This window comes from Haliotis rufescens, unplaced genomic scaffold (assembly GCF_023055435.1).
Source record: "Haliotis rufescens isolate VD_foot unplaced genomic scaffold, xgHalRufe1.0.p SCAF_14, whole genome shotgun sequence".
Classification (NCBI taxonomy): domain Eukaryota; kingdom Metazoa; phylum Mollusca; class Gastropoda; order Lepetellida; family Haliotidae; genus Haliotis; species Haliotis rufescens.
In genome coordinates this window covers 29,074,158-29,099,663 of record NW_025963824.1, presented here as the reverse complement: position 1 = coordinate 29,099,663, position 25,506 = coordinate 29,074,158, and the positions used below count along the sequence as shown (strand labels likewise).

The following is a 25,506-nucleotide window of genomic DNA, read 5'->3' as shown; positions in this document are numbered from 1 at the left end:
ATATGTCAATGAACAGTAAAACCATGGAATGTATCAAATATACACAGATTTACATCACACGTGTGACATTATCACAGCAGTCACAAGCTAACCTAGTATTTGTTTATTGCGTCCTACACAAATCATTCCATTATCTGTTGTCAAGAGTGGTTCTTCCCTATCTCAAAATATCTCTAACTACAAAATAGCACCAGCAAGAGTGATGAGGCCAACTTTGGAGCCATGTTATCAGTCGTTAGTAACAGGCATTAGCAAAGAAACAGTTCCTTATCTCCCAACTGTTACACTGTTGTGAACATTCTTGCACAACGCCCAAGCTCCTTCCCAGCGTGACACCTTCGTTACACTCTCGGTAACATCGCTGCTACCAGTGTGGGCGCGGCCATTACAAGGATCTTGAAATTTGCCCTCTAACCCCAAATGTAGTAACGTTTGTACTTTTGTTTATGTCTTTGGGAATGCCACCATGTTTCATTTTGAAAAAGTTTACGACTGACCATGTTTTCCAGATGAATTTATGTTTTTGTTTGCTTAATCAGATTGGTTTGAGATTGTAGACTAACGGAAAATCAATCACTGGATTGTCTGGTCCAGACTCAATTACTTACAGACCGCCGTCATATAGCTGTAATATTGCTGAGTGCGGCGTTAAACGACAAACCAAACCAAACCAAAGCCGTTCGTCTGCAATCTCGAACCAATCTGATGAAACAAACAAAAAGGTAAAATTCATCTGGGACATAATGTCAGTTGTAAACCTTTTAAGAATTAACTGTTATAGCATTCCCAAGACTTAAACAGAAGTATAACGTTAGTACTTTCAGTGTTAGAGGCCAAATTTCAAGATTCTTGTAAAGGCTATGCCCACACTGGTGGCAGCGATGTTACCGAGAGTGTAACGAAGGTGTCATGCGCTGGGAAGGAGCTTGTTTACTACCAAGCACATAAAAATTATTTAAAAAAACCCAGGCTATTCCTCATCTTGTATGGTACAGTATATAACTGTCACTGATGCACAAAACAACAATAAATGAACGTGACATATTAGCCTGATTGCGTATCCGTGACATAACATATAAACATGTGAAAAGATGCTTTTTCTATACGTTTAAACCAAAGATGAGTATTATATTAACATCAAAAAGAATAAATCAAACATCAGCATCACGTTTGTTTCATATTGATGTTAGTTGGTGTCAACGACCTTGCATAAACTCATTAAGATACATGATGAAAATCTGAATCTAGTCTAAATCTGAAATAAAAGGCTTGTTATCCATTGCATACAGATAGTACCATATAAGGACTTACAGGAGCTTTACTCAGACTAGGCCATTTTATAAGCTGACACATACCAACGGCAAGGATGTCTGTTCATTAATTGAGCACTTACTTTTTCTTAGGTAATTCTAAAAGCTAAGAAATCATACAACTTTATGAATAGTAGACGTGACTATTGGTCTGGAAATCACTATTGCGATAACTATTGATATTGAAAGAAACTATTGCGATAACTATTGATATTGAAAGAAACTATTGCGATAACTATTGATATTGAAAGAAACTATTGCGATAACTATTGATATCGAAAGAAACTATTGCGATAAATATCGATAGTTTTCAGTGTATCATTTTAGATGGATTTTAGATTTGAATTAAACCTTGGAACTGAAGTTTCCTTTGAATGTGATAACAATAACAACAAATACAAAGTAAAGTTTGACATATGACTGATTTGGTTTTTCTTTACCCTGATAATTTAAGAAAAAGAAACTTCCAAATTACCATGTGTAAATTACTTGACTGTCAACCTCCCCCAAGACCGGTTGCTAAGCATCAAGGGCAGTTAACTCTAATCCTCACTCCACTGCATTCGCGAGCGTGTTTCGGTGACACTATTGCATGATATGGTAAATACAATCAAAACTATTGATATTCCTAACTGAAATTGACACTATTGATCGGACACTGATTTAACAATCGATTTATGGAATTTAAGTGCTTACCAATAGCAATATAGCAATATTTCGATTTAACGTCACACCCCTAATGGATAGCAACTTCCGGTTAATGCATACAGCAACGTTTTGATGTAGATTCTTACTGTTAATCTGCTTATCACAAACTATCATGCATATATACCTCTTATCAGTTGGTTGTTGTCACTCCAGCTTGATAACGGTAAAGAGTGAGTGAGTGAGTGAGTGAGTATGGTTTTACGCCGCTTTTAGCAATATTCAGCAATATCACGGCGGGGGACACCAGAAATGGGCTTCACACATTGTGCCCATGTCAGGAATCGAACCTGGGTCCTCGGCGTGACGAGCGAACGCTTTAACCACTAGGCTACCCGACCGCCCGATAACTGTAAATAATCCACACAGGAACATCACTATATGCAATTAACCAGAAATCTGCCATCTATAAAGCTGTACGCTTTCTTATTTACTCACTAAATTCTAGAATGCCAATCACACAGTTATTATAAAAGCTTTATTTTATCTTACTTTCCAAACAGAACGGGTTCGTGAGCAATGCTCCTGTACAGTTACCAAAGAGGTGAGTTTATAGAGGTGAGAGGTGATCATAGTTTAATGGCTGTTGACTTGCCATCGGTCAGGTGCCAGTGATGTGCTCTCTTTCCCTCTTGTAAATATTACATCAGTGTCAAGTGGAGTGAAAGATGGAATCTAGCTATCTTCGGAATAGATCGCGCAGGTTCTGTTGTTCTACCGGGTACCCATCTTACTCCTACCTAACCTGGATACTTGTTCTGACAAGCTACAGAGAATAGGCGATAGTTCTGTAAAAGTTTAGCTCGCCAAATTTCATGAATTATCACTCTCGGTTACCAAGTTATTCAGTTTCTATCACAGCAGTACATAAAGTTATTTTGGTTTATTTTACTATACCAATATACAGGGTAACTTAATGTAAATATCTGAAGAAACTTTTGAAATAACCGCTATATCAAAAATATAAAATATTTGAATAGTTTCTTACCAAATGTTGGCTAGATTCCTCTAAAAAACTTGAAAAAAATATTATAATAAATAAACGTTACATATCTTACTATCTTACTCTCTATTGAAATGCAGTTGATAACATATCCAATGGTATCTTATACATGTGATTTGTACCAAAGGAGGATTTAAGGACACTCTTAAAGGGACACTCTTGCAGGAAGCTTTTAAAGGGACAAGCTTAAAGGACACTCTTAAATGGTTGCTTTTAAAGCGACAATCGTAAGGTGATGATCTTAAAGGGACGATCATAAAGGACGCCTTTAAATGGTTGCTTTTAAAACGATGATCTGAAAGGAAGCTTTTATAAAGGGACAATCTTAAAGGACGCTCTTAAAGGGTTATTTTTAAAAGGACACTTTTAAAGGGATGCTCTTAAAGAACCACGCTTAAAAGGATGCTTTTAAAGGACACTCAACGTCCTTGAGAAAAGTTAGCAGACATGTACAAGCTGGTCAGAGGGAATACAGATAAATGTATCCCTGGTTGGTTTAACACCTTGTAGAATGGCATGACACACATATAAACACCAGTGACAGATCCACACACTGCACAATGACTGCTCCCCTAATGATTACTAAGATAAGGATAACTCCCTATGACCATGCACAATGAGTGAGTGAGTATGGTTTTACGCCGCTTTTAGCAATATTCCAGCAATATCACGGTGGGGGTCACCAGAAATGGGCTTCACACATTGTACCCATGTCCTGAATCGAACCTGGGTCTTCAGCGTGACGAACAAACGCTTTAACCACTAGGCTACCCGACCGCCCTCCATGCACAATGAAGACATAGCACATTTCAGCCAAGTTAAAGAGGCATGTGGATTGTAATGAAGAATCATAATAATAGTTTTTTTAAGTTTTTTTAAGTTTATACCCTATTAGCAGGCCATTTATTACAGGTGTGGTGTGGCCTGACGTTTTTGATGCACTAATGTACTGAAAAAAATAACGTGTTATGGTTTTGGATGACCCACCCTGAAAAGACAAAATGCAAAAAGTATTTTCTTTTTTAATATAAAAATGTCCATTTTTTCATGAACCTCATCCAATAACATGTATACATTATTTTTTAGGATGCTCATCTTGAAGTTTGTCAGCCCCATACCCGTGCTCGTGGGTTTCACCGAAGTGGTAAACGTCTGAGCGCTGCATCACTTCAAGCTTTCCTCCCACATTAAGCTGACACGTAGTGATATAACTGGAATACTGTTAAAAGCGGCGTAAAACCCAACTCACTCACTCACTCACTCATCTTGAAACTCATATTTTTTGCTGACCCTCCCAATTCCCTCTGACCCCCTCCCTGAATAAGAATGACCCGTGTCTAACAACCCTGGATCTGCCACTGCATATCATGAACACTAAATTGATATACTACTCAAAAGAAGTTAAGGATCACCTGATTCTTTCATATTACAAAAGTTAATCTCTCATGCCATGACAGATTAACATTACCAATATGAAATAATCTGGTGATCCTTAACTTCTTTTGAGTAGTATATTTAAGTAAAGATTTAACGTCACTAATCATTAAACCCAGGAGTACAAGGAGTGACAACGCCATGCCATGATCCTGTAACTGGAACCATTGCCTCTTGTTCGCTGGAAGTGTTCATCATCCTCGTGGACCCTCCCTTGAAGATGCAAGCGATATGGAGCAAGACCTTTAAGGCTTGTGTCAGCAACTGCAGCCATCGTTCTCTTGATGTTTTGGCGCTGGTTTCTCTGTGAGTTTTACGGCATCGGTGCTGAAGAGGTCTGGGTTTGGAGCAGGCTCAGCGTTGCCGAGTCCGGAGTTGGGGTAAGTCTCGTACACCCGGATCAGCTGCTTCGCCACCTGGAGGAACGCCTCTTCGATACCTGGAACAAGGGCGGGTAATTTAAGATCACGATCCACGATCCACGATCCAGGAGTTGGGGTAGGTTTACGGAAAAGTGAGACTTGGAGACATAGACGATGACTGTAAACCGACATTGAATCTTTGTGTAGAGAACATGTGGCATACAATGTCATGTGAGTGAGTGAGTGAGTTGGGTTTAACGCCGCTTTAAACAGTATTCCAGTTATATCACGGCGTGTCAGCTTAATGTGGGAGGAAAGCCCCAAGTGATGCAGGTCTCAGACGTTTACCATTTCAGTGAAACCCACGAGCACGGGTATGGTGCTGACAAACCTAGAAACATAATCGGGGCGAACCAGGATTTGAACCCACAATCATAGGTTTCTGACACGACCAAGGGACGCAACTCTGCACAGCGAATCACGGCGCTTTAGACGACTGGGCCACCCCTGCCCTCCAATGTCGTGTGAGAAATTATGTTTCTCACACGACACTGTATGCAACAGAGGCAAGAGCGTCCACTAGTCTTTTTATCAAAGTCTTGTTTCCACCCTTGCCTACTTTCCTGTGCTAAATATGATTGAACTATCGCACATATCGATAGTCTAATAAGAGAACAAATTGTTTGATAGGCATTACTGTAAAAAGCGACGATTCGGTATAGATCCTTATACCGTTGTCAAGCAAGATTCGGATCTATCAGAAACGTTGCTTTTTACAGTATTAAAGAAGTTGTTATCCATAAAATTGAGTCTACCTTGCAATCAGAGAAAGTTTCACAAAATCAACATCCACAACTGGTACACCTTCGCATGAAAGTGATTTGCCACTGCCTGTCTTTGTTGACACGAATGTGTCTTTTTCATCTATTTACACCCCACAACGATTTCCTATGTTTTTGTGTCAGGGATGAAATCGCGAATGTTTTCGTTATCTGATCGACTAGGTCGTCGCCTATCTTTGTAAAGCTATACGAGATAAAGAGTGGTGATATGATTGGACGTCTTTTGTTATGGCGTGGCCGGGGAACGCCGGACCTTCCGCTCTCTGGGTGGACGCTCTACCACTAGACCACGGAGGCAGTCCCGAATAAGAAGGCTGTGTTTTGAACACTATTGTAGAATATTGGCTGGTCCGTATTTAGAGTATTTAACCTAACTGGAGACATATTTCCAAAATCAAAAATGGTTTTATTAATTTGTCCAAATGATGTAAGAGGGTAACAGTGCATCTTATCCCGCAAGACAAACTTGTTAACTAATCTCTTTACTAGAGACACGTATTCAGTGTTTGGAGCTAAGAATGAAAGTCAATGCGTCCTTTAAAAGCACTGATGTTAAAAGCTAAAGATGTCGGGGGAGGGTCACCACATTCTAATCCTATAGGAACAAACATACAGGACTCCAACCCACCTAATCAAACTGCTGATATAGAAATCACTAACTTTGTTAACTTTAAACAGTCCTGGTGAGCTAGAAGACGAGTATTTACATGGATTTGTCTTGGCCTGCTCATTGGCTGATATTCAGCCCCAAGTCTGCAGCAAATGTCAGTAAAAATCCAACCTTAATTCATGTTGATCATGTTGATACAGCTATAACTAATTTCATGGCTTCGTTGAGGGGACTCACAGGACCAACCAAAAAGTAGTGTTGGATGCAATGTTGTAAAAGCTGAATTTAAGACAAGAGTTTGCCACTAACGTGGCTATATCCCCCGCCCCTGTTGCAGAATTTATGACGTAATTAAATCTAAAGCCTTTTTTAACCGAGGTGGAACTTGTCATTGAAATTGTAAAAAAAAGAAGAGTTTTGAACCTAAGTCCATCTTGTTGCCATTGAAACTTAAAAAATATAAATTTATAAACTTTCTAAATACCCGGTAGCAAAAGGCACCAGTTCAGCATGTACTTGACAGACCTGCAAAGTTTCATGAAAAAATATTGAACGGTTTATGAGTTATTCTCCGGAAACGAAACCCTACCCTCACAGAACCTAAGTCCATCTTGTTGCCATGGAAACGTAAAAAATAAAAATTTCTAAAATGTCTAAATGGCAAAAGGCACCAGTTCAGCATGTACTTGACAGACCTGCAAGGTTTCATGAAAAAATATTGAACGGTTTATGAGTTATGCTCCGGAAACAAACCCTACCCTCACAGTCCATCTTGTTGCCATGGAAACGTAAAAAATAAAAACTTCTAAAATTTCTAAATAGCAAAAGGCACCAGTTCAGCATGTACTTGACAGACCTGCAAAGTTTCATGAAAAGATATTGAATGGTTTCTGAGTTATGCTCCGGAAACGAAACGTGACGGACGGAAATAATGATTTTCTCCTAATTTGCCTGCCAAGGGAGGTTTGCAATCCTAGGTAAAACCCTCAACATGCTCATTTGGAAATGTATTTATCATATTTTCATTCCAGAATCTCTCATCACAATAAGAAATGAAATCTTACCAATGTTTTTTAGAGCCGATGTTTCAGCGAAGAGGGCATCAATGGAGTCGGCATACTCCTGGGCATCCGCCACGCTGACCTTCCTGCCACTGTCAAGGTCGGCCTTGTTTCCAATCAGACACATCACTGAAACAGTCATGGTTTCTCATCTGATTGAGTCAGTATCCGAGAGAAAATAAATCCTAGTGAGTGAGTGAGTGAGTGAGTGAGTGAGTGAGTGAGTGAGTGAGTGAGTGAGTGAGTGAGTGAGTGAGTGAGTGAGTGAGTGAGTGAGTGAGTGAGTGAGTGAGTGAGTGAGTGAGTTGGGTTTAACGCCGCTTTTAACAGTATTCCGGTTGTATCGCGGCGTGTCAGCTTAATGTGGGAGGAAAGCCCGAAGTGATGCAGGTCTCAGACGTTTATCACTTCGGTGAAACCCATGAGCACGGGTATGGTGCTGACAAACCTAGAAACATAATCGGGGCGAACCGGGATTCGAACCCACAATCATAGGTTTCTGGCGTGCCAAAGGGACGCAACTCTGCACAGTGAATCGCGGCGCCTTAGACGACTGGGACACCCGTGCCCCCAAACAAATCATAACATTAGGCTTAAAATATATAAGAGTTGGTTCTCAGGCAATGACTTTTGAAAAATATAGTGCTTGTTCAAGCTAGTATTTAACCAAATAAACAGTTCCATCAACCTTGGATAGGGCCAATCTACATAAACAAGAATACAAACTCCCATTGCCGCAATTATCATACCACGAGATGTGCAGTAAAGGGAAGCAACTGCATGCTATATTGGATCGCATTGTTTAAAGTATTAGGATTTTTATGGTTTTTAAAAAAATGGAAATAAAAACAAAACATGATATTGGCTCCCAAAACAATCCTATCTATGGGCGTGGCCTAAAGGTATCAGCACGGCAGTGCAGCAGTACGAGACAAAGGTTTTCATTGGCTGATGTGCGATTCTTAGCAGCTATACATATACTGTTTCGGCTATTTCTGTTACTCCTATAAAAATATCAATATTATGTACACTGAAATGTTGAATTTGTGAAACATTACCTTTGTTCTTGATATTGTGAGTAATTAAAATAACAATAAACAATCTGTAACCATGGTAACTAGCAATTTATTATTTACCCTGTTCAGTACCATAAACGGTCACTTCTTACTTGTCCAGTGTGTGTATGCTTGAGTTTGCAGAGCTCCAGATAACTTTTTGAGCAATTGAGTTTTTACACTAGGATTTCTATTTTGATTGGGTTATTACATTTTTCATTGGGTAAGCAATATTTTTTCACTCATCTATTTATCACTTTATTGGGTTTTTCCCAAAATTAGTGAGCATTTTAAGATTAAAAAAAATGAAATAATGTTTTAGATGTATATAACTGTTCTAAATATATTGGCTTGGCTCGGAAAGTAATTAGCTCGTAATTGTGTTTTGGAAATTAGCTCCTTTGTACGCATGCTGAAAATGCTTCATCGGGTATTTATGCGGGCTGTTTTTATACATTTGAGTTTTTCATTTAATGCATGCGTTTCTGTACGCAAGTTAATTGAAAGTAATTGGGTTTTGAATATTTTTTCGGGGGGTATTTTACGCAAATACGCAGCTTATCTGTAGCTCTGAGTTTGAGTGTGTGTGTGTCTGTGCTTGTGTCTGCGTTTTGTGTGTCTGTTGTTGTGTGTTGTGCGTGCGTGTGTACATGTGTACGCGATCGTGCGTCATATCAAACACTGTAAGGGGATGGCGGATGCTTGTAACACATAGATTACGATTTGCGACAAAAAAATACAACAGATTCGTTTTTCATTGACCTCTCAAATTTACATAATTCACAGTCCAACTAAATGTGAAACAGCATTGTGATAATTGTTAACAGGCTTCTGGTTGCTAAGACATTGTCTCTTTGCCCTCTCATGGGAATGGTCTAGGTTTTGAAACTTCTTCTTTCTGAGTGGCATCAACTAACTGATTGGGATGGCAGTATTATCCAATTCAACCTGCTGTATCTCAATAAATATTTGTACAGATTTAGGTGCCAGCCCTCGAGATGATTTCTTGGCGTCAACCTACTGCTAAGTGAGACACCTTGTGCTTTGTGACAAAGTCTTTGGTGATAATGGAAGTTTGACGTCTGGTCTTAACCATAAAGTTGAATTCAGAATAAAAAGTGCCGACCCATCTTAGAATTGAAAAAAAACCCTGTAACTCAACCTGCGCATTTGCCACAGTGAAATACTTTTTCTTGTCCCCACAGTGGGCGAAATGTTTTGTTTGGGAGATGATTACCTCTGTCGATTTTTATTGTCTGTTTTACGTTATGTCTGTTTGATAAATTTAATTTTGGTAATGCATTTGTGATTAAGTATGTCCTAAAGTATTAAAATCTGCAAAGTTGCAATGTTGACATTTCTTGTGCTTTAAGCATTCCCCCTGACCAACTTCTAGACCAATCTGTAATTAATTAATAGAAGCGCCCCAACCCCCTTCCCCCCAGATACATGAAAGTCCCGAGACTCCAGCTACTCCTACACAGTCACATGAAAGTATCGAGACTCCAGCTACTCCTACAGTCACATGAAAGTCTCGAGACTCCAGCTACTCCCACACAGTCACATGAAAGTATCGAGACTCCAGCTACTCCTACAGTCACATGAAAGTCCCGAGACTCCAGCTACTCCTACAGTCACATGAAAGTCCCGAGACTCCAGCTACTCCTACAGTCACATGAAAGTCCCGAGACTCCAGCTACTCCTACAGTCACATGAAAGTCCCGAGACTCCAGCTACTCCTACAGTCACATGAAAGTATCGAGACTCCAGCTACTCCTACAGTCACATGAAAGTCCCGAGACTCCAGCTACTCCTACAGTCACATGAAAGTCCCGAGACTCCAGCTACTCCCACACAGTCACATGAAAGTCCTGAGACTCCAGCTACTCCCACACAGTCACATGAAAGTCCCGAGACTCCAGCTACTCCTACAGTCACATGAAAGTCCCGAGACTCCAGCTACTCCCACACAGTCACATGAAAGTCCCGAGACTCCAGCTACTCCTGCAGTCACATGAAAGTCTCGAGACTCCAGCTACTCCCACACAGTCACATGAAAGTCCCGAGACTCCAGCTACTCCTACAGTCACATGAACACACAGGAAGAAAGTTTCAGTGTACCTACCTATAGGTGTGTCTACATTTTTCTTCAGTTCTGAAAAAAACAACACAAGAGAAATTAGACCTTTCAATTGACCATGATGACATTCTACTGTTTTCATCAATACTTAATAATTATTTTCCTTTTAGTTTTCAAATCACGCACACAGCTAATAATGGTCTATGAGCTGCATATTTAATAATAGCTTCAACAAGCTCTGTCTGACCTTTGACCCAGTCCTTGATGTCATAGAAACTGTCGGAGGAGGTGATGTCGTAAACCAACATGGCAGCATTGGCCTTCCGGTAGTACATCGGGGCCTGAAACATTGAATATCCTTGAAGTCCCATTCATACACCTAAACATCTTACACTGAACATCAGTGAAGACACATTCTCACAACTAAACATCTCACACTAAACATCAGATAATTCACATTCTCACATGTATCTGATGAAAGTATTCGCTATCAACCTGAATCTCTCTTGCCCTGATGAAAGTACTCACCACTGACCTGAATCTCTCTTGCCATGCTGAAAGTACTCACCATTGACCTGAATCTCTCTTGCCATGCTGAAAGTACTCATCATTGACCTGAATCTCTCCTGCCCTGCTGAAAGTACTCACCATTGACCTGAATCTCTCTTGCCATGCTGAAAGTACTCACCATCGACCTGAATCTCTCCTGCCCTGATGAAAGTACTCACCATTGACCTGAATCTCTCCTGCCCTGCTGAAAGTACTCACCATTGACCTGAATTTCTCCTGCCCTGCTGAAAGTACTCACCGTTGACCTGAATCTCTCTTGCCATGCTGAAAGTACTTACCATTGACCTAATCTCTCCTGCCCTGCTGAAAGTACTCACCATTGACCTGAATCTCTCTTGCCCTTCTGAAAGTACTCACCATTGACCTGAATCTCTCTTGCCATGCTGAAAGTACTCACCATTGACCTAAATCTCTCTTGCCCTGCTGAAAGTACTCACCATTGACCTAAATCTCTCTTGCCCTGCTGAAAGTACTCACCATTGACCTAAATCTCTCTTGCCCTGCTGTATCCCACACTTGCAGTTTAACTCGGTAGTTGTCCACCGTCCTGCAAGAGACAATGACACAATTCATCCAACTTGTTCAGTCATAGACAACCACCAGCCTTTGAACAAATGCGGGAAAATAACAAGTAATACAGGACTAGTCAAGTGACCACGTACAAGACTCTTCTTACCGTGTACAAGGCTATTCTCTGTGACCACATACAAGGTGAGTCTCTGTGACCATGTACAAGATGGGTCTCTGCGACCACATACGTACAAAACACTGACCACATACAAGGTGAGTCTCTGTGACCATGCACAAGGTGAGTCTCTGTGACCACATACAAGGTGAGTCTCTTTGACCATGTACAAGGTGAGTCTCTGTGACCACATACAAGGTGAGTCTCTGCGACCACATACGTACAAAACACTGACCATATACAAGGTGAGTCTCTGTGACCATGTACAAGGTGAGTCTCTGTGACCACATACAAGGTGAGTCTCTGCGACCACATACGTACAAAACACTGACCACATACAAGGTGAGTCTCTGTGACCATGTACAAGGTGAGTCTCTGTGACCACGTTCAAGACTAGTCTCTGTGACCACATACGTACAAAACACTGACCACAAGACTCTGTGACCATGTACAAGGTGAGTCTCTGTGACCACATACAAGGTGAGTCTCTGTGACCACGTTCAAGACTAGTCTCTGTGACCACATACGTACAAAACACTGACCACATACAAGGTGAGTCTCTGTGACCATGTAGAAGCGTGGTCTCTGCGACTAGGTACAAGACACGTCACTGTGACCATGCTCAAGACTAGTCTTGTGACCACATACGTACAAAACACTGACCATGTAAAAGACTAGTCTCTGTGACCACGCACAAGACCCTGTGACTACGTACAAGACGAGTCTCTGTGACCATGTACGTACAAAACACTGACCATGTAAAAGACTAGTCTCTGTGACCACGTACAAGACCCTGTGACTACATACAAGACGAGTCTCTGTGACCATGTACATACAAAACACTGACCACATAAAAGACTAGTCTCTGTGACCACGCACAAGACCTTGTGACCACGTACAAGACGAGTCTCTGTGACCATGTACGTACAAAACACTGACCACATAAAAGACTAGTCTCTGTGACCACGTACAAGACCCTGTGACTACATACAAGACGAGTCTCTGTGATCATGTACATACAAAACACTGACCACATAAAAGACTAGTCTCTGTGACCATGTACAAGGTGAGTCTCTGTGACCACATACAAGGTGAGTCTCTGTGACCACGTATGTACAAAACACTGACCACATAACAAGACTAGTCTCTGTGACCACGCACAAGACTTGTCTTGTGACCACGTACGTACAAAACACAGACCACGTACAAGACAAGTCTCTGTGACCATGTACGTACAAAACACTGACCACGTACAAGACAAGTCTCTGTGACCATGTACGTACAAAACACAGACCACGTACAAGACAAGTCTCTGTGACCATGTACGTACAAAACACAGACCACGTACAAGACAAGTCTCTGTGACCATGTACGTACAAAACACTGACCACGTAAAAGACTAGTCTCTGTGACCATGTACGTACAAAACACTGACCACGTAAAAGACTAGTCTCTGTGACCATGTACGTACAAAACACTGACCACGTAAAAGACTAGTCTCTGTGACCATGTACGTACAAAACACTGACCACGTAAAAGACTAGTCTCTGTGACCATGTACGTACAAAACACTGACCACGTAAAAGACTAGTCTCTGTGACCATGTACGTACAAAACACTGACCACGTAAAAGACTAGTCTCTGTGACCATGTACGTACAAAACACTGACCACGTAAAAGACTAGTCTCTGTGACCACGTACAAGACCCTGTGACCACGTAACAACACTAGTCTCTGTGACCACGCACAAGACTTGTCTTGTGACCACGTACGTACAAAACACTGACCACGTAAAAGACGAGTCTCTGTGACCACGTACAAGACAAGTCTCTGTGACCACGTGCAAGACTAATCTCTGTGACTACGTGCGTACAAAACACTGACCATGTACAAGACGAGTCTCTATGGCCACGTACAAGACTCTGTGGCCACATACAAGACTCTGTGATCACGTACAAGACGAGTCTCTGTGACCACGTACAAGATGAGTTTCAGTGATGATGTACAAGACAAGCTACATGATACTGCAACCGACGTGAATCGACACTCCAGGGCATGATATGGCGACACCATGGGTCGAACATGGCGGAGGAGGAGCAACAGTGGTTGTTTTGCTAAATGCCCTATGATGAGCAACAAGTCATTATGGAATCAATGTCAAGTCATTATGGAACCCATGTCAAGTGATTATGGAATCCATGTCAAGTCATTATGGAATCCATGTCAAGTGATTATGGAATCCATGTCAAGTCATTAAGGAATCCGTGTCAAGTCATTATGGAATCCATGTCAACTCATTATGGAATCCCTGTCAAGTCATTATGGAATCCATGTCAAGTCATTATGGAATCCATGTCAAGTCATTATGGAACCCATGTCAAGTCATTATGGAATCCATGTCAAGTCATTATGGAATCCATGCCAAGTCATTTTGTAACCCATGTCAAGTCATTATGGAATCCATGTGAAGTCATTATGGAACCCATGTCAAGTCATTATGGAATCCATGTCAAGTCATTATGGAATCCATGTCAAGTCATTTTGTAACCCATGTCAAGTCATTATGGAATCCATGTGAAGTCATTATGGAACCCATGTCAAGTCATTATGGAACCCATGTCAAGTGATTATGGAATCCATGTCAAGTCATTATGGAACCCATGTCAAGTGATTATGGAATCCATGTCAAGTCATTATGGAATCCATGTCAAGTCATTATGGAACCCATGTCAAGTGATTATGGAATCCGTGTCAAGTCATTATGGAATCCATGTCAACTCATTATGGAATCCATGTCAAGTGATTATGGAATCCATGTCAAGTGATTATGGAATCCATGTCAAGTCATTATGGAATCCATGTCAAGTGATTATGGAATCCATGTCAAGTCATTATGGAACCCATGTCAAGTCATTATGGAATCCATGTTCTTAAGGAACTAGGCAGATTGCTTATTCTTGTGCACAGCAACTTACTGAGGCAAGGCTGTCACATGACTGGAAATGTGTGGCACAACCAGTGGCTATAGTTCCTTCTATGTGCCTCCTATTGACCAATCACATTCCACCTCTCATATCACTTGCATTACTTCAAACAAAATGACAACGTGATCGATAATCAAAATCTATACTGCAATAAAACAGCTATTACCTTGCATCAAATCATTTGAGCATCTTGATTAGAAACATGAAAAGATTTGGAAAATATCTGTCAACGGTATATCTGTCATTTGAAGGTACACATGCTTTGCAAAGCCTACAGTTGACGGAAATCTGCACGTTGAGATCCATGTTGTTTACAAACTGGATGCCGAGACATGAGGCCTATTATCAGCGTCTGGGTGTCCCAACGTTTAAAACGAACTCAATCACTTCTCACTGTACCTTCCAGTTACCATGGTTACTTACATCTTGTATGTGAAGAAGGAAGCACCGATTGTGGGACTGACAGCCTTGCTGAACATTCCCCCGACATAGCGGATCACAACACTTGTCTTTCCCACACCTGAAACACACAATAGAATACACTGGAATATCTGTCCAAACAGGGCTCTGACTAATCTGGACCACTTAATTTACTGGACAAAATTGTGGCCTTGAGTCTCAGCCAAATACTTCTGAGTCTTCAAGCCCTGACATATATTTTGGCATTATTATTGTGTGTTTGTTTGTTTGCTGTTTAACGCCGCACTCAGCAATAGCCCAGCTATGTAACGTCAGTCTGTAAATAATCAAGTCTGGACCAGACAATCCAGTGATTGACATACAGGAGCATCAATCCACGTAATTGGGATCGATGACATGTATCAACCAATCCTGTTAGTCCTCTTACAACAAGTAAAGACACCTTCTACTGCAAGCATGGGTTGCTGACGACCTATTCTAAAACGGAGAGGTGAAATGAAGTTTGACATCATGTGAGTATTGGAGAGATTGTTACAAAGATTTTAAAAATAGTTTATGACTGGTAGCCATTTAGTGATGTAGAAGTGTACTCATTGACTTTTCTAGCGGAACAATTCATAGCACCCCCAGTTGTGACAAACTGAAAAACTGATTTAAAATAATGAACAGATCTGGGAATATGGTAATCACAGCTTCAAATACAGGAGGGAAGATCTGAGACAGTGAGAGCTAATTCTTCTGGATTTGGAAGGAAATGATCTTGATGTGTCGATCAGCTGTATTATTTACAGGGGGCGGTCGGGTAGCCTAGTGGTAAAAGCATTTGCTTGTCATGCCAAAGACCCGGGTTCAATACCCGACATGGGTATAATGCGTGAAGCCCATTTCTGGTGTCCCCCGCTGTGATATTGCTGGAATATTGCTAAATGCAGGGTAAAACCATACTCACTCTCTCTCACTATTATTTTACAAAATGATGTCATCTACATCTGTCACACAGAACACAATCTAGTATACACAGATGACACTTTAGCCAACTTCAGTTGTCAGCAGTGAGTATCCGACAGTAAAACAATGCACTGTCAGAGTGGGTCTATTTATAGGTGCTAACCTGCCCCAGGCTCCAGGCTCAGGTAGTATGTGCACTCAATGGCCTCAAAATATGTTAGGGCGTGTCGAATCAGGTAACATCATAAATGGTGTTCAAATTTTCTAAAACAGTTTCCGTTATTACCATCTGCTTGAAAGTTGTATGACAAGGCAGGTGCAAAATGTTTGTCTTGACGTTTGAACACCTCGGAAGTGAAATAGACCAGTTTACACTTCGTCGCCCATTTTCTTACCTTGCGAGCCTAAAACAACCACCTTCGCCTCTAAAGATCGCATGCTCTCCTCTGGAGTTGCCATTGACTAGGTCAAGGTTTTCTGATTAGACTTCACGTGTTAAAATAGGTGTTATCGTGCTTGTTCTTTATCATCAAAACTGTAAACATTGGCCACCGGAAGTTACGGAAGTTGCAGCTGAACTCTGACCTTTGAACTCAATATCGCAGAGAGTAGACTGGTTTTCGTTATACGTTTCGCACAAAGACAGACACCAGTTTAGATTCGAGTGCATTTACACTGGTTCAACTTGTTGGTTCACACTGCAAGCTTAGCGCTTTGTGATTCATTCGTTTCAGTTGACAGAAACCCAGTCAAGATACAACTCTCAGAATGAATTTCAAGCGTTTCTGAATTAACCATATCTGGACCACCTTAAGCCACAATTTCTTAACTTCTCTTATTTAAATCTGCCAACTGTATTCATACAATAACACCTTTAATGCATGAATTGTATTTGTCATAGTTATTTTCGTTTTGTTATTTAAGAGCATCATGAAGATTTTATCGAAATAAAAACATTGTCCCAGAAAATGCTTGGAAAAAAATAATTATGCTTCAGACTTTTGAAGAGAAAAGAAATTGTCTGCAAAAAAATAATACCTAGTTACAAGATGCCTTTGAAAAAATATGATAGTTTTAATTAAAATATATATATGATTTTGCAGCTGATATAAATCTTAGACCTGTAATTGAAGAACAGCCTGGGCGGCATACAGACTCGGTTAAACTCTGTGAATCCTGTTATCTGCAGTCAAACATTTTACCAAGGATACAATAGATTTTCCAAATAGACTTTTTGTATTTCTAAATTATTTTCCGGAAACCAAACCAGGAAATAGCAAACTTGTAATTTGTTATGTGTAAAACCTTCATGCTAATATTCCGCCTGATTTAGACCTTAAAGCCACCTCCTACTGGTTAGGCCAGCATGAAGAAAGGATATCTAAATCATTTGTTTCTGAGTTATTATATTTATACTTCAAAACAATACGTTTTACTTTGATGAAAACCATTACAAAAAGATCAAAGGTACTGCGACAGGTGCGAAAATAAATAAAACTTGCGACATTGTCTTTGTATTTAAGAAAAAAACACATGCAGGGTTTGGAGTTTAACGTATGGTTAAGAGTTTGGAGATTTCTGGATGACGTCATTGTCTCCATTTAACTATACTATCAGCGAATCTATAAAGAGGGCTTTCTCTATACCAACATCAATCACAAAAGGAAACTGCGAGAAACTATTGAAATACAAATCAAGAGGCCAGCCATTCACAGGGACCATTGCCAACATACAAAATACGATTTCTATGTCGTTGGCAATAATATTAAGAAAACCCTTATCATGATCAGGAGGTACCCAGTCTTAAATTTAGCGCAACATTTTGTATTCTTAATTTATCTATTCTTTGTACATGCGTTCCGTCTTTACATGCTTTACTTATGTTTACACTGCTAAATATGTAATAGATGCTGTGGTAAAGAGGAGTGAGTGAGGAATATTGCAGCATTATCACGGCGGGGGGCACCAGAAACGGGCTTCACACATTGTACCCATGTGGAGACTCGAACCCGGGTCTTCGGCGTGACGAGCGAACGTTTTAACCACGAGGCTACCAGACCCCCCATTTTGGTAAAGAATGCAGTCAAGAATTATAGTGAGTGAGTGAGCATGGTTTTACGCCGCTTTTAGCAATATTCTAGCAATATCACGGCGGGGGACACCAGAAATGGGCTTCACACATTGTACCCATGTCGGGAATCGAACCCGGGTATTCAGGGTGTCAAGAATTATATGAGAAACACCATCACAATCAGGGAAATGCATTTGTCTGTAGTATTTTTACTACCCGCCATGGGTACTGGTAATAAACATTTGCTTGGCGCAAGGGGCGGTCGGGTAGCCTAGTGGGTAAAGCGTTCGCTCGTCACGCCGAAGACCTGGGTTCGATTCCCGACATGGGTAAAATGTGTGAAGAACGTTTCTGGTGTCCCCCGCCGTGATATTGCTGGAATATTGCTAATAGCGGCGTTAAACCAAACTCACTCACTCTTAGGCGCATTTCCGTAATTAACGACAAAGAAGATAAATTAATCAGCAAAAAGTCAGAGAAAAGGGGCGATGGTACATATATGGATTTTGTTAGGGAAATAGAGTCTCTGTTGACAGGCAGTGTTTTTAATCGAAGGATGTTGGTAAGGCATTTCATTACAGCTTATTTTATTGGAATATTTCAAGCAGTGTGTGCATGCTGATGTTAGTACTTGGATAACAGAAGGTAGTTTAGTAACAGCAGGCTCCAGCCTTGGCCGATGATTACTCCGTCACCCATGAGACCCGTGAAGACTCCGGGGTAGAATAGGTCTTCAGCATCCCATGCTTGCCGTAAAAGGTGACTATGCTTGTCGTAAAAGGCGACTTACGGGATCGGGTGGTCAGGCTCGCTGACTTGGTTGATGCATGTCATCGATCCCAATTGCGTGGATCCATCCTCATGATATTAATCACTGGAATGTCTGGTCCAGACTCGATTATTTCCAGACCGCCGTCATATATCTGGAATATTGCTGAGTGCGGCGTTAAACAACAAACCAACCAACCAACCAACCGTCACCCATGACGGTCTGGCCAATTCACTAAAACATAATAGCTGTACAGATGTAAGTGATTTTGAAGCAGAACAATGAAAAAAGCCGTATAATAAAGCATTTTATAAAAAAAATGAAAAAGACAATTTGTTTATAACACGATGTGTAGCAAAACCCAGTCAACTTGACATGTTTGTACTCACACCTACTGAGGAATGTACTTTTTAATTACTAAGTGAGTGAAACAGCACTGAAACAGTCATGGTTTCTCATCTGATTGAGTCAATATCTGAGGGAAAATAAATCATAGTGAGTGAGTTGGGTTTTACGCCGCTTTTGACAGTATTCCAGTTATATCACGGCGTGTCAGCTTAATGTGGGAGGAGAGCCCGAAGTTATGCAGGTCTCAGACGTTTATCACTTCGGTGAAACCCATGAGCACGGGTATGGCACTGACAAACCTAGAAACATAATCGGGGCAAACCGGGATTCGAACCCACAATCATAGGTTTCTGGCGTGTCCAGGGGACGCAACTCTGCACAGCGAATCGCGGCGCCTTAGACGACAAGGCCACCTCCAATTACTAAGATGATGTGGACTGGAAACATCACTTCATCATGGTGAGGCGACGGCTAACCATGCACCATGACAATACCCCTGAACGTGGTGGAGCTTTTGTTCCCAAAAGTATTTTTAAAATATTGAAAGGCCAAGTACACAGTAGAATGCATTTCTCCAATCACAAAGATCAGTGTTTGCCTCACATTGGTCCAAATTAGGACACACTCACTTACATTATCACACAATAGAAACAGGTGATACCAGACCGATTAGATTCCCTTTTCAAAACGCATTCATTAGGAAAGAGTAAGTTAGTGTGGTTTTACGCCGCTTTTAGCAATATTCCAGCAATATACACCAGAAATTGGCTTCACACAATGTACCCATGTCAGGAATCGAACCCGGGTCTTCGGTGTGATGATCAAACGCTTTAACCACTAGGCTACCCGACCGCCCCTCATAAGGAAAGAATGTTCCAGACAGGTGCAAGAAATGTTTGAAGGCAATATCATTCAGTCCAGTTCTTCTCAATGGCACTCTCCCTTTGTCAAGGTTAAAAAACGTGATGGCTCTTACTGCTTTGCCGTAGATTATAGACGCCTCAATGCAGTTACCGAACCTATATTTGTACCTCTAGTACCTCTGCTGAATTGTTTTAGGGTGTTTGACTGTGCTAGTGGCATTTGGCAAATACCACTCCATCCAGATTCAAAACACAAGTCGGCTTAATTTGTACCCGATGGTGTTTTTGGATGGAATCTGGTGTTTTTGGATGGAATCGCCTCCGTTTTGGCCTAAAATATCCTCCTATGGCATTTATGCAAATCATTTCAGAGGCAATAAAGAAATGAATTAGCGTTACATTCTAATATACTCATAACGCTACCCCCACCGAACCTGTCCACTTCTGATGGAGGCTAAGTTATTTATTTACACAAAAAACGAGTTGTGATTTTTTGCGATAGTTGTCGAGGTGGCCGTGGTGGTTCTTTCACGTAAGTGACGTAGGTATGAATCTGTTCTGTGCTCCAGTAGTGAAACGTGATCGACCGGATCTGGGAAGGTCCCGTGTTGTCCTGCGTGCCTGGTAACGGTTCCACAATCTTGTAATGGTGCTTGGTGCTATGTGGAAAAACACTCAATTGGGATACGATGGCATGCATCAACCAACTCAGCAAGCCTGACCAATCGATCCTGTTATTCGCCTCTTGTGATTTTAGATGAGACTCTCAATTTTAATCACCAGGCATAATAATAGTGAGTGAGTGAGTGAGTGTGGTTTTACGCCGTTTTTAGCAATATTCCAGCAACATCACAGCGGGAGACACCAGAAATGGGCTTCACACATTGTACCCATGTCGGGAATCGAACCCCGGGTCTTCGGCGTGACGAGCGAACGCTTTAACCACTAGGCTACCCGCCCGCCCCGGCATAATAATAATGATGATGATGATGATTATAATAATGATAATAATAATAGCCATTGCACATCTCAGTTCAATAAACACAAATACCCCTACGAAGTAAACGAGCATGGTGTTATCTGGTTTTTAGCAATATTCATTGCGAGATAACGGCCAGATAACAGAGACGGCCATTATTGACCTTTGTCACCTCACCTTGAACAGCATGCAGTCCGATATTTTCTTTATAGTTTTATCATTTATCACATTCAGCTATAATTCGTTTTTAACTGATGAAAAGAAAACACCCAAGTACCTTATTTTCTAAAAATTAGCAACTTTCGGTATAATTGATTATAAACAAAAACAATCTGAATTGTAACATTTTCGATTGGATGAAAGTTGTACCATCATTGCAAAGGCGGTAAACAAACAACTCCACATGCATCGTGCCCCTGTAATACTATTGCAATCCTTTTTATATATCTAAATTAATTTTCTAGAATTATTTAAACAGATGTATAAATCTTTGTAAAAATATCACATTTTTAGAGAATTGCATATAAACTGTCTGACATTGATATTTTGTTTACCAGCTTGACACGTTTGGGGCGTGGCCTAACTCGCGATTTGTTTAGTTGAACAAAGTCAACACTGAGAACGTGTGACACACCAACTGAGAACCGTGTGATACACCAACTGAGGACCAACTGAGGACCATGTGACACACCAACTGAGGACCGTGTAACACACCAACTGAGGACCGTGTAACACACCAACAGAGGATCGTGTGATACACCAACTGAGGACCAACTGAGGACCGTGTGACACACCAACTGAGGACCGTGTAACACGACAACTGAGGACCGTGTAACACACCAACAGAGGACCGTGTGACACACCAACAGAGGACCGTGTGACACACCACTTGAGGACCGTGTGACACACCAACTGAGGACCGTGTGACACACCAACTGAGGACCGTGTAACACACCAACAGAGGACCGTGTAACACACCAACTGAGGAACGTGTGATACACCAACTGAGGACCGTGTGACACACCAACTGAGGACCGTGTGACACACCAACTGAGGACCAACTGAGGACCGTTTGACACACCAACTGAGGACCGTGTAACACACCAACTGAGGACCGTGTAACACACCAACAGAGGACCGTGTGACACACCAACTGAGGACCGTGTAACACACCAACAGAGGACCGTGTAACACACCAACTGAGGAACGTGTGATACACCAACTGAGGACTGTGTGATACACCAACTGAGGATCGTGTAACACACCAACCGAGGACCGTGTGATACACCAACTGAGGACCGTGTGACACACCAACTGAGGACCGTGTGATTGCCTGTCAGAAACTAACTTATTGATCAGCGACAGTTGATTGCCCCCCTCTGCTTCGCGCCGGGGTATGGATGTGCCAGGTGTAGACTCCATGTGCTCTTGCTGAAGCAATACATTTAAAAAAGCCGATCTGACGTATCGATTCGTCAAGCTGATCCCCAGTGGGTGTGAGGAACAGATCAGTTGCGTGATGGCGATGTATCTGCTCACAGTTTTCTTTATCTGGCTCATCCCGTATTATTACTGCACTGTAGGGGAAGCATGGCATTCAGAGAACATTTTGAGGCCATATATGATGAACTCACAATGTCATTTAGAAAGTGGTAAAATGTAACAAATGTTATATATTTGGGATAACCCTTTCTGAGTAAAGTGTGTTTTTAACTGATGAAAAGAAAACACCCAAGTACCTTATTTTCTAAAAATTAGCAACTTTCGGTATAATTGATTATAAACAAAAACAATCTGAATAGTAACATTTTCGATTGGATGAAAGTTGTACCATCATTGCAAAGGCGGTAAACAAACAACTCCACATGCATCGTGCCCCTGTAATACTATTGCAATCCTTTTTATATATCTAAATTAATTTTCTAGAATTATTTAAACAGATGTATAACCTCACTCACTCACTCACTCACTCACTCACTGACTCACTCACTCACTCACTAACAAATACACTCACACAAACTCACACAAACTCACACACACACTTTCAGACATATATTCAAACAAACACAAATAAACACACATGCAAAAAATAAAATTCACAAACACACACACACACACTCACACATACACTCTCACACTGTCCTATACTGTTCCTGACCCTGCTATGTGCAGATCCTATACAGTTCCTCACCACGTAGTGTGCAGGTCCTATATTGTTCCTCACCCCCTAGTGTGCAGGTCCTATACTGTTCCTCACCCCCTGTGTGAAGGTCCTATACTGTTCCTATCTACCCTGTGTGAAGGTCCTATACTGTTCCTCAGCCCGCTGTGTGAAGGTCCTATACTGTTCCTCACCCCGCTGTGTGAAGGTCCTATACTGTTCCTATCTACCCTGTGTGAAGGTCCTATACTGTTCCTCACCCCCTGTGTGAAGGTCCTATACTGTTCCTATCTACCCTGTGTGAAGGTCCTATACTGTTCCTCACCACCCTGTGTGAAGGTCCTATACTGTTCCTCACCCCGCTGTGTGAAGGTCCTATACTGTTCCTATCTACCCTGTGTGAAGGTCCTATACTGTTCCTCAGCCCGCTGTGTGAAGGTCCTATACTGTTCCTCACCCCGCTGTGTGAAGGTCCTATACTGTTCCTATCTACCCTGTGTGAAGGTCCTATACTGTTCCTCACCACCCTGTGTGAAGGTCCTATACTGTTCCTATCTACCCTGTGTGAAGGTCCTATACTGTTCCTCACCACCCTGTGTGAAGGTCCTATACTGTTCCTCACCCCCCTGTGTGAAGGTCCTATACTGTTCCTATCTACCCTGTGTGAAGGTCCTATACTGTTCCTGACCCTGCTATGTGCAGGTCCTATACAGTTCCTCACCACGTAGTGTGCAGGTCCTATATTGTTCCTCACCCCCTAGTGTGCAGGTCCTATACTGTTCCTCACCCCCTGTGTGAAGGTCCTATACTGTTCCTCACCACCCTGTGTGAAGGTCCTATACTGTTCCTCACCCCCCTGTGTGAAGGTCCTTTACTGTTCCTATCTACCCTGTGTGAAGGTCCTATACTGTTCCTCAGCCCGCTGTGTGAAGGTCCTATACTGTTCCTCACCCCTCTGTGTGAAGGTCCTATACTGTTCCTATCTACCCTGTGTGAAGGTCCTATACTGTTCCTCACCACCCTGTGTGAAGGTCCTATACTGTTCCTCACCACCCTGTGTGAAGGTCCTATACTGTTCCTATCTACCCTGTGTGAAGGTCCTATACTGTTCCTCACCACTCTGTGTGAAGGTCCTATACCGTTCCTCACCCCCCTGTGTGAAGGTCCTATACTGTTCCTCACCACTCTGTGTGAAGGTCCTATACTGTTCCTCACCACCGTGTGTGAAGGTCCTATACTGTTCCTCACCACCCTGTGTGAAGGTCCTATACTGTTCCTCACCACCCTGTGTGAAGGTCCTATACTGTTCCTCACCACCCTGTGTGAAGGTCCTATACTGTTCCTCACCACTCTGTGTGAAGGTCCTATACCGTTCCTCACCACTCTGTGTGAAGGTCCTATACTGTTCCTCACCCCCCTGTGTGAAGGTCCTATACTGTTCCTCACCACTCTGTGTGAAGGTCCTATACTGTTCCTATCTACCCTGTGTGCAGGTCCTATACTGTTCCTCACCACTCTGTCTGAAGGTCCTATACTGTTCCTCACCACAATGTGTGAAGGTCCTATACTGTTCCTCACCACCCTGTGTGAAGGTCCTATACTGTTCCTCACCACTCTGTGTGAAGGTCCTATACTGTTCCTCACCCCCCTGTGTGAAGGTCCTATACTGTTCCTCACCACCCTGTGTGAAGGTCCTATACTGTTCCTCACCCCCGTGTGTGAAGGTCCTATACTTTTCCTCACCACAATGTGTGAAGGTCCTATACTGTTCCTCACCACCTCGTGTGAAGGTCCTATACTGTTCCTCACCACTCTGTGTGAAGGTCCTATACTGTTCCTATCTACCCTGTGTGAAGGTCCTATACTGTTCCTCACCACCCTGTGTGAAGGTCCTATACTGTTCCTCACCACCCTGTGTGAAGGTCCTATACTGTTCCTCACCACCCTGTGTGAAGGTCCTATACTGTTCCTATCTACCCTGTGTGAAGGTCCTATACTGTTCCTCACCACCCTGTGTGAAGGTCCTATACTGTTCCTCACCCCCCTGTGTGAAGGTCCTATACTGTTCCTCACCCCCCGTGTGAAGGTCCTATACTGTTCCTCACCCCGTGTGTGAAGGTCCTTTACTGTTCCTCACCCCCGTATGTGTAGATCCTATACTGTTCCTCACCACCCTGCGTGAAGGTCCTATTCTGTACCTCACCACAATTTCAGTTTCCATACAGATGATCACCACCTTAAGAAAT

The 25,506-nt window shown here is 41.9% G+C and overlaps 1 protein-coding gene across 1 annotated transcript; it reads right to left on the bottom strand.

The window, feature by feature from the left end:
• Positions 1-1,592: 1,592 nt before the first annotated feature.
• LOC124152697 (ras-related protein RHN1-like) lies at positions 1,593-16,641 on the bottom strand. The gene is made up of 7 exons (XM_048395245.1): positions 16,465-16,641; positions 15,125-15,221; positions 11,510-11,579; positions 10,710-10,803; positions 10,508-10,537; positions 7,331-7,456; positions 1,593-4,891 (listed from the first exon to the last, which is right to left on the bottom strand). Exons 1-7 carry the CDS (start codon positions 16,526-16,528, stop codon positions 4,710-4,712), a joined length of 663 nt encoding a protein of 220 aa, XP_048251202.1. The 5' UTR covers positions 16,529-16,641; the 3' UTR covers positions 1,593-4,709.
• Between the last annotated feature and the right edge of the window lie 8,865 nt (positions 16,642-25,506).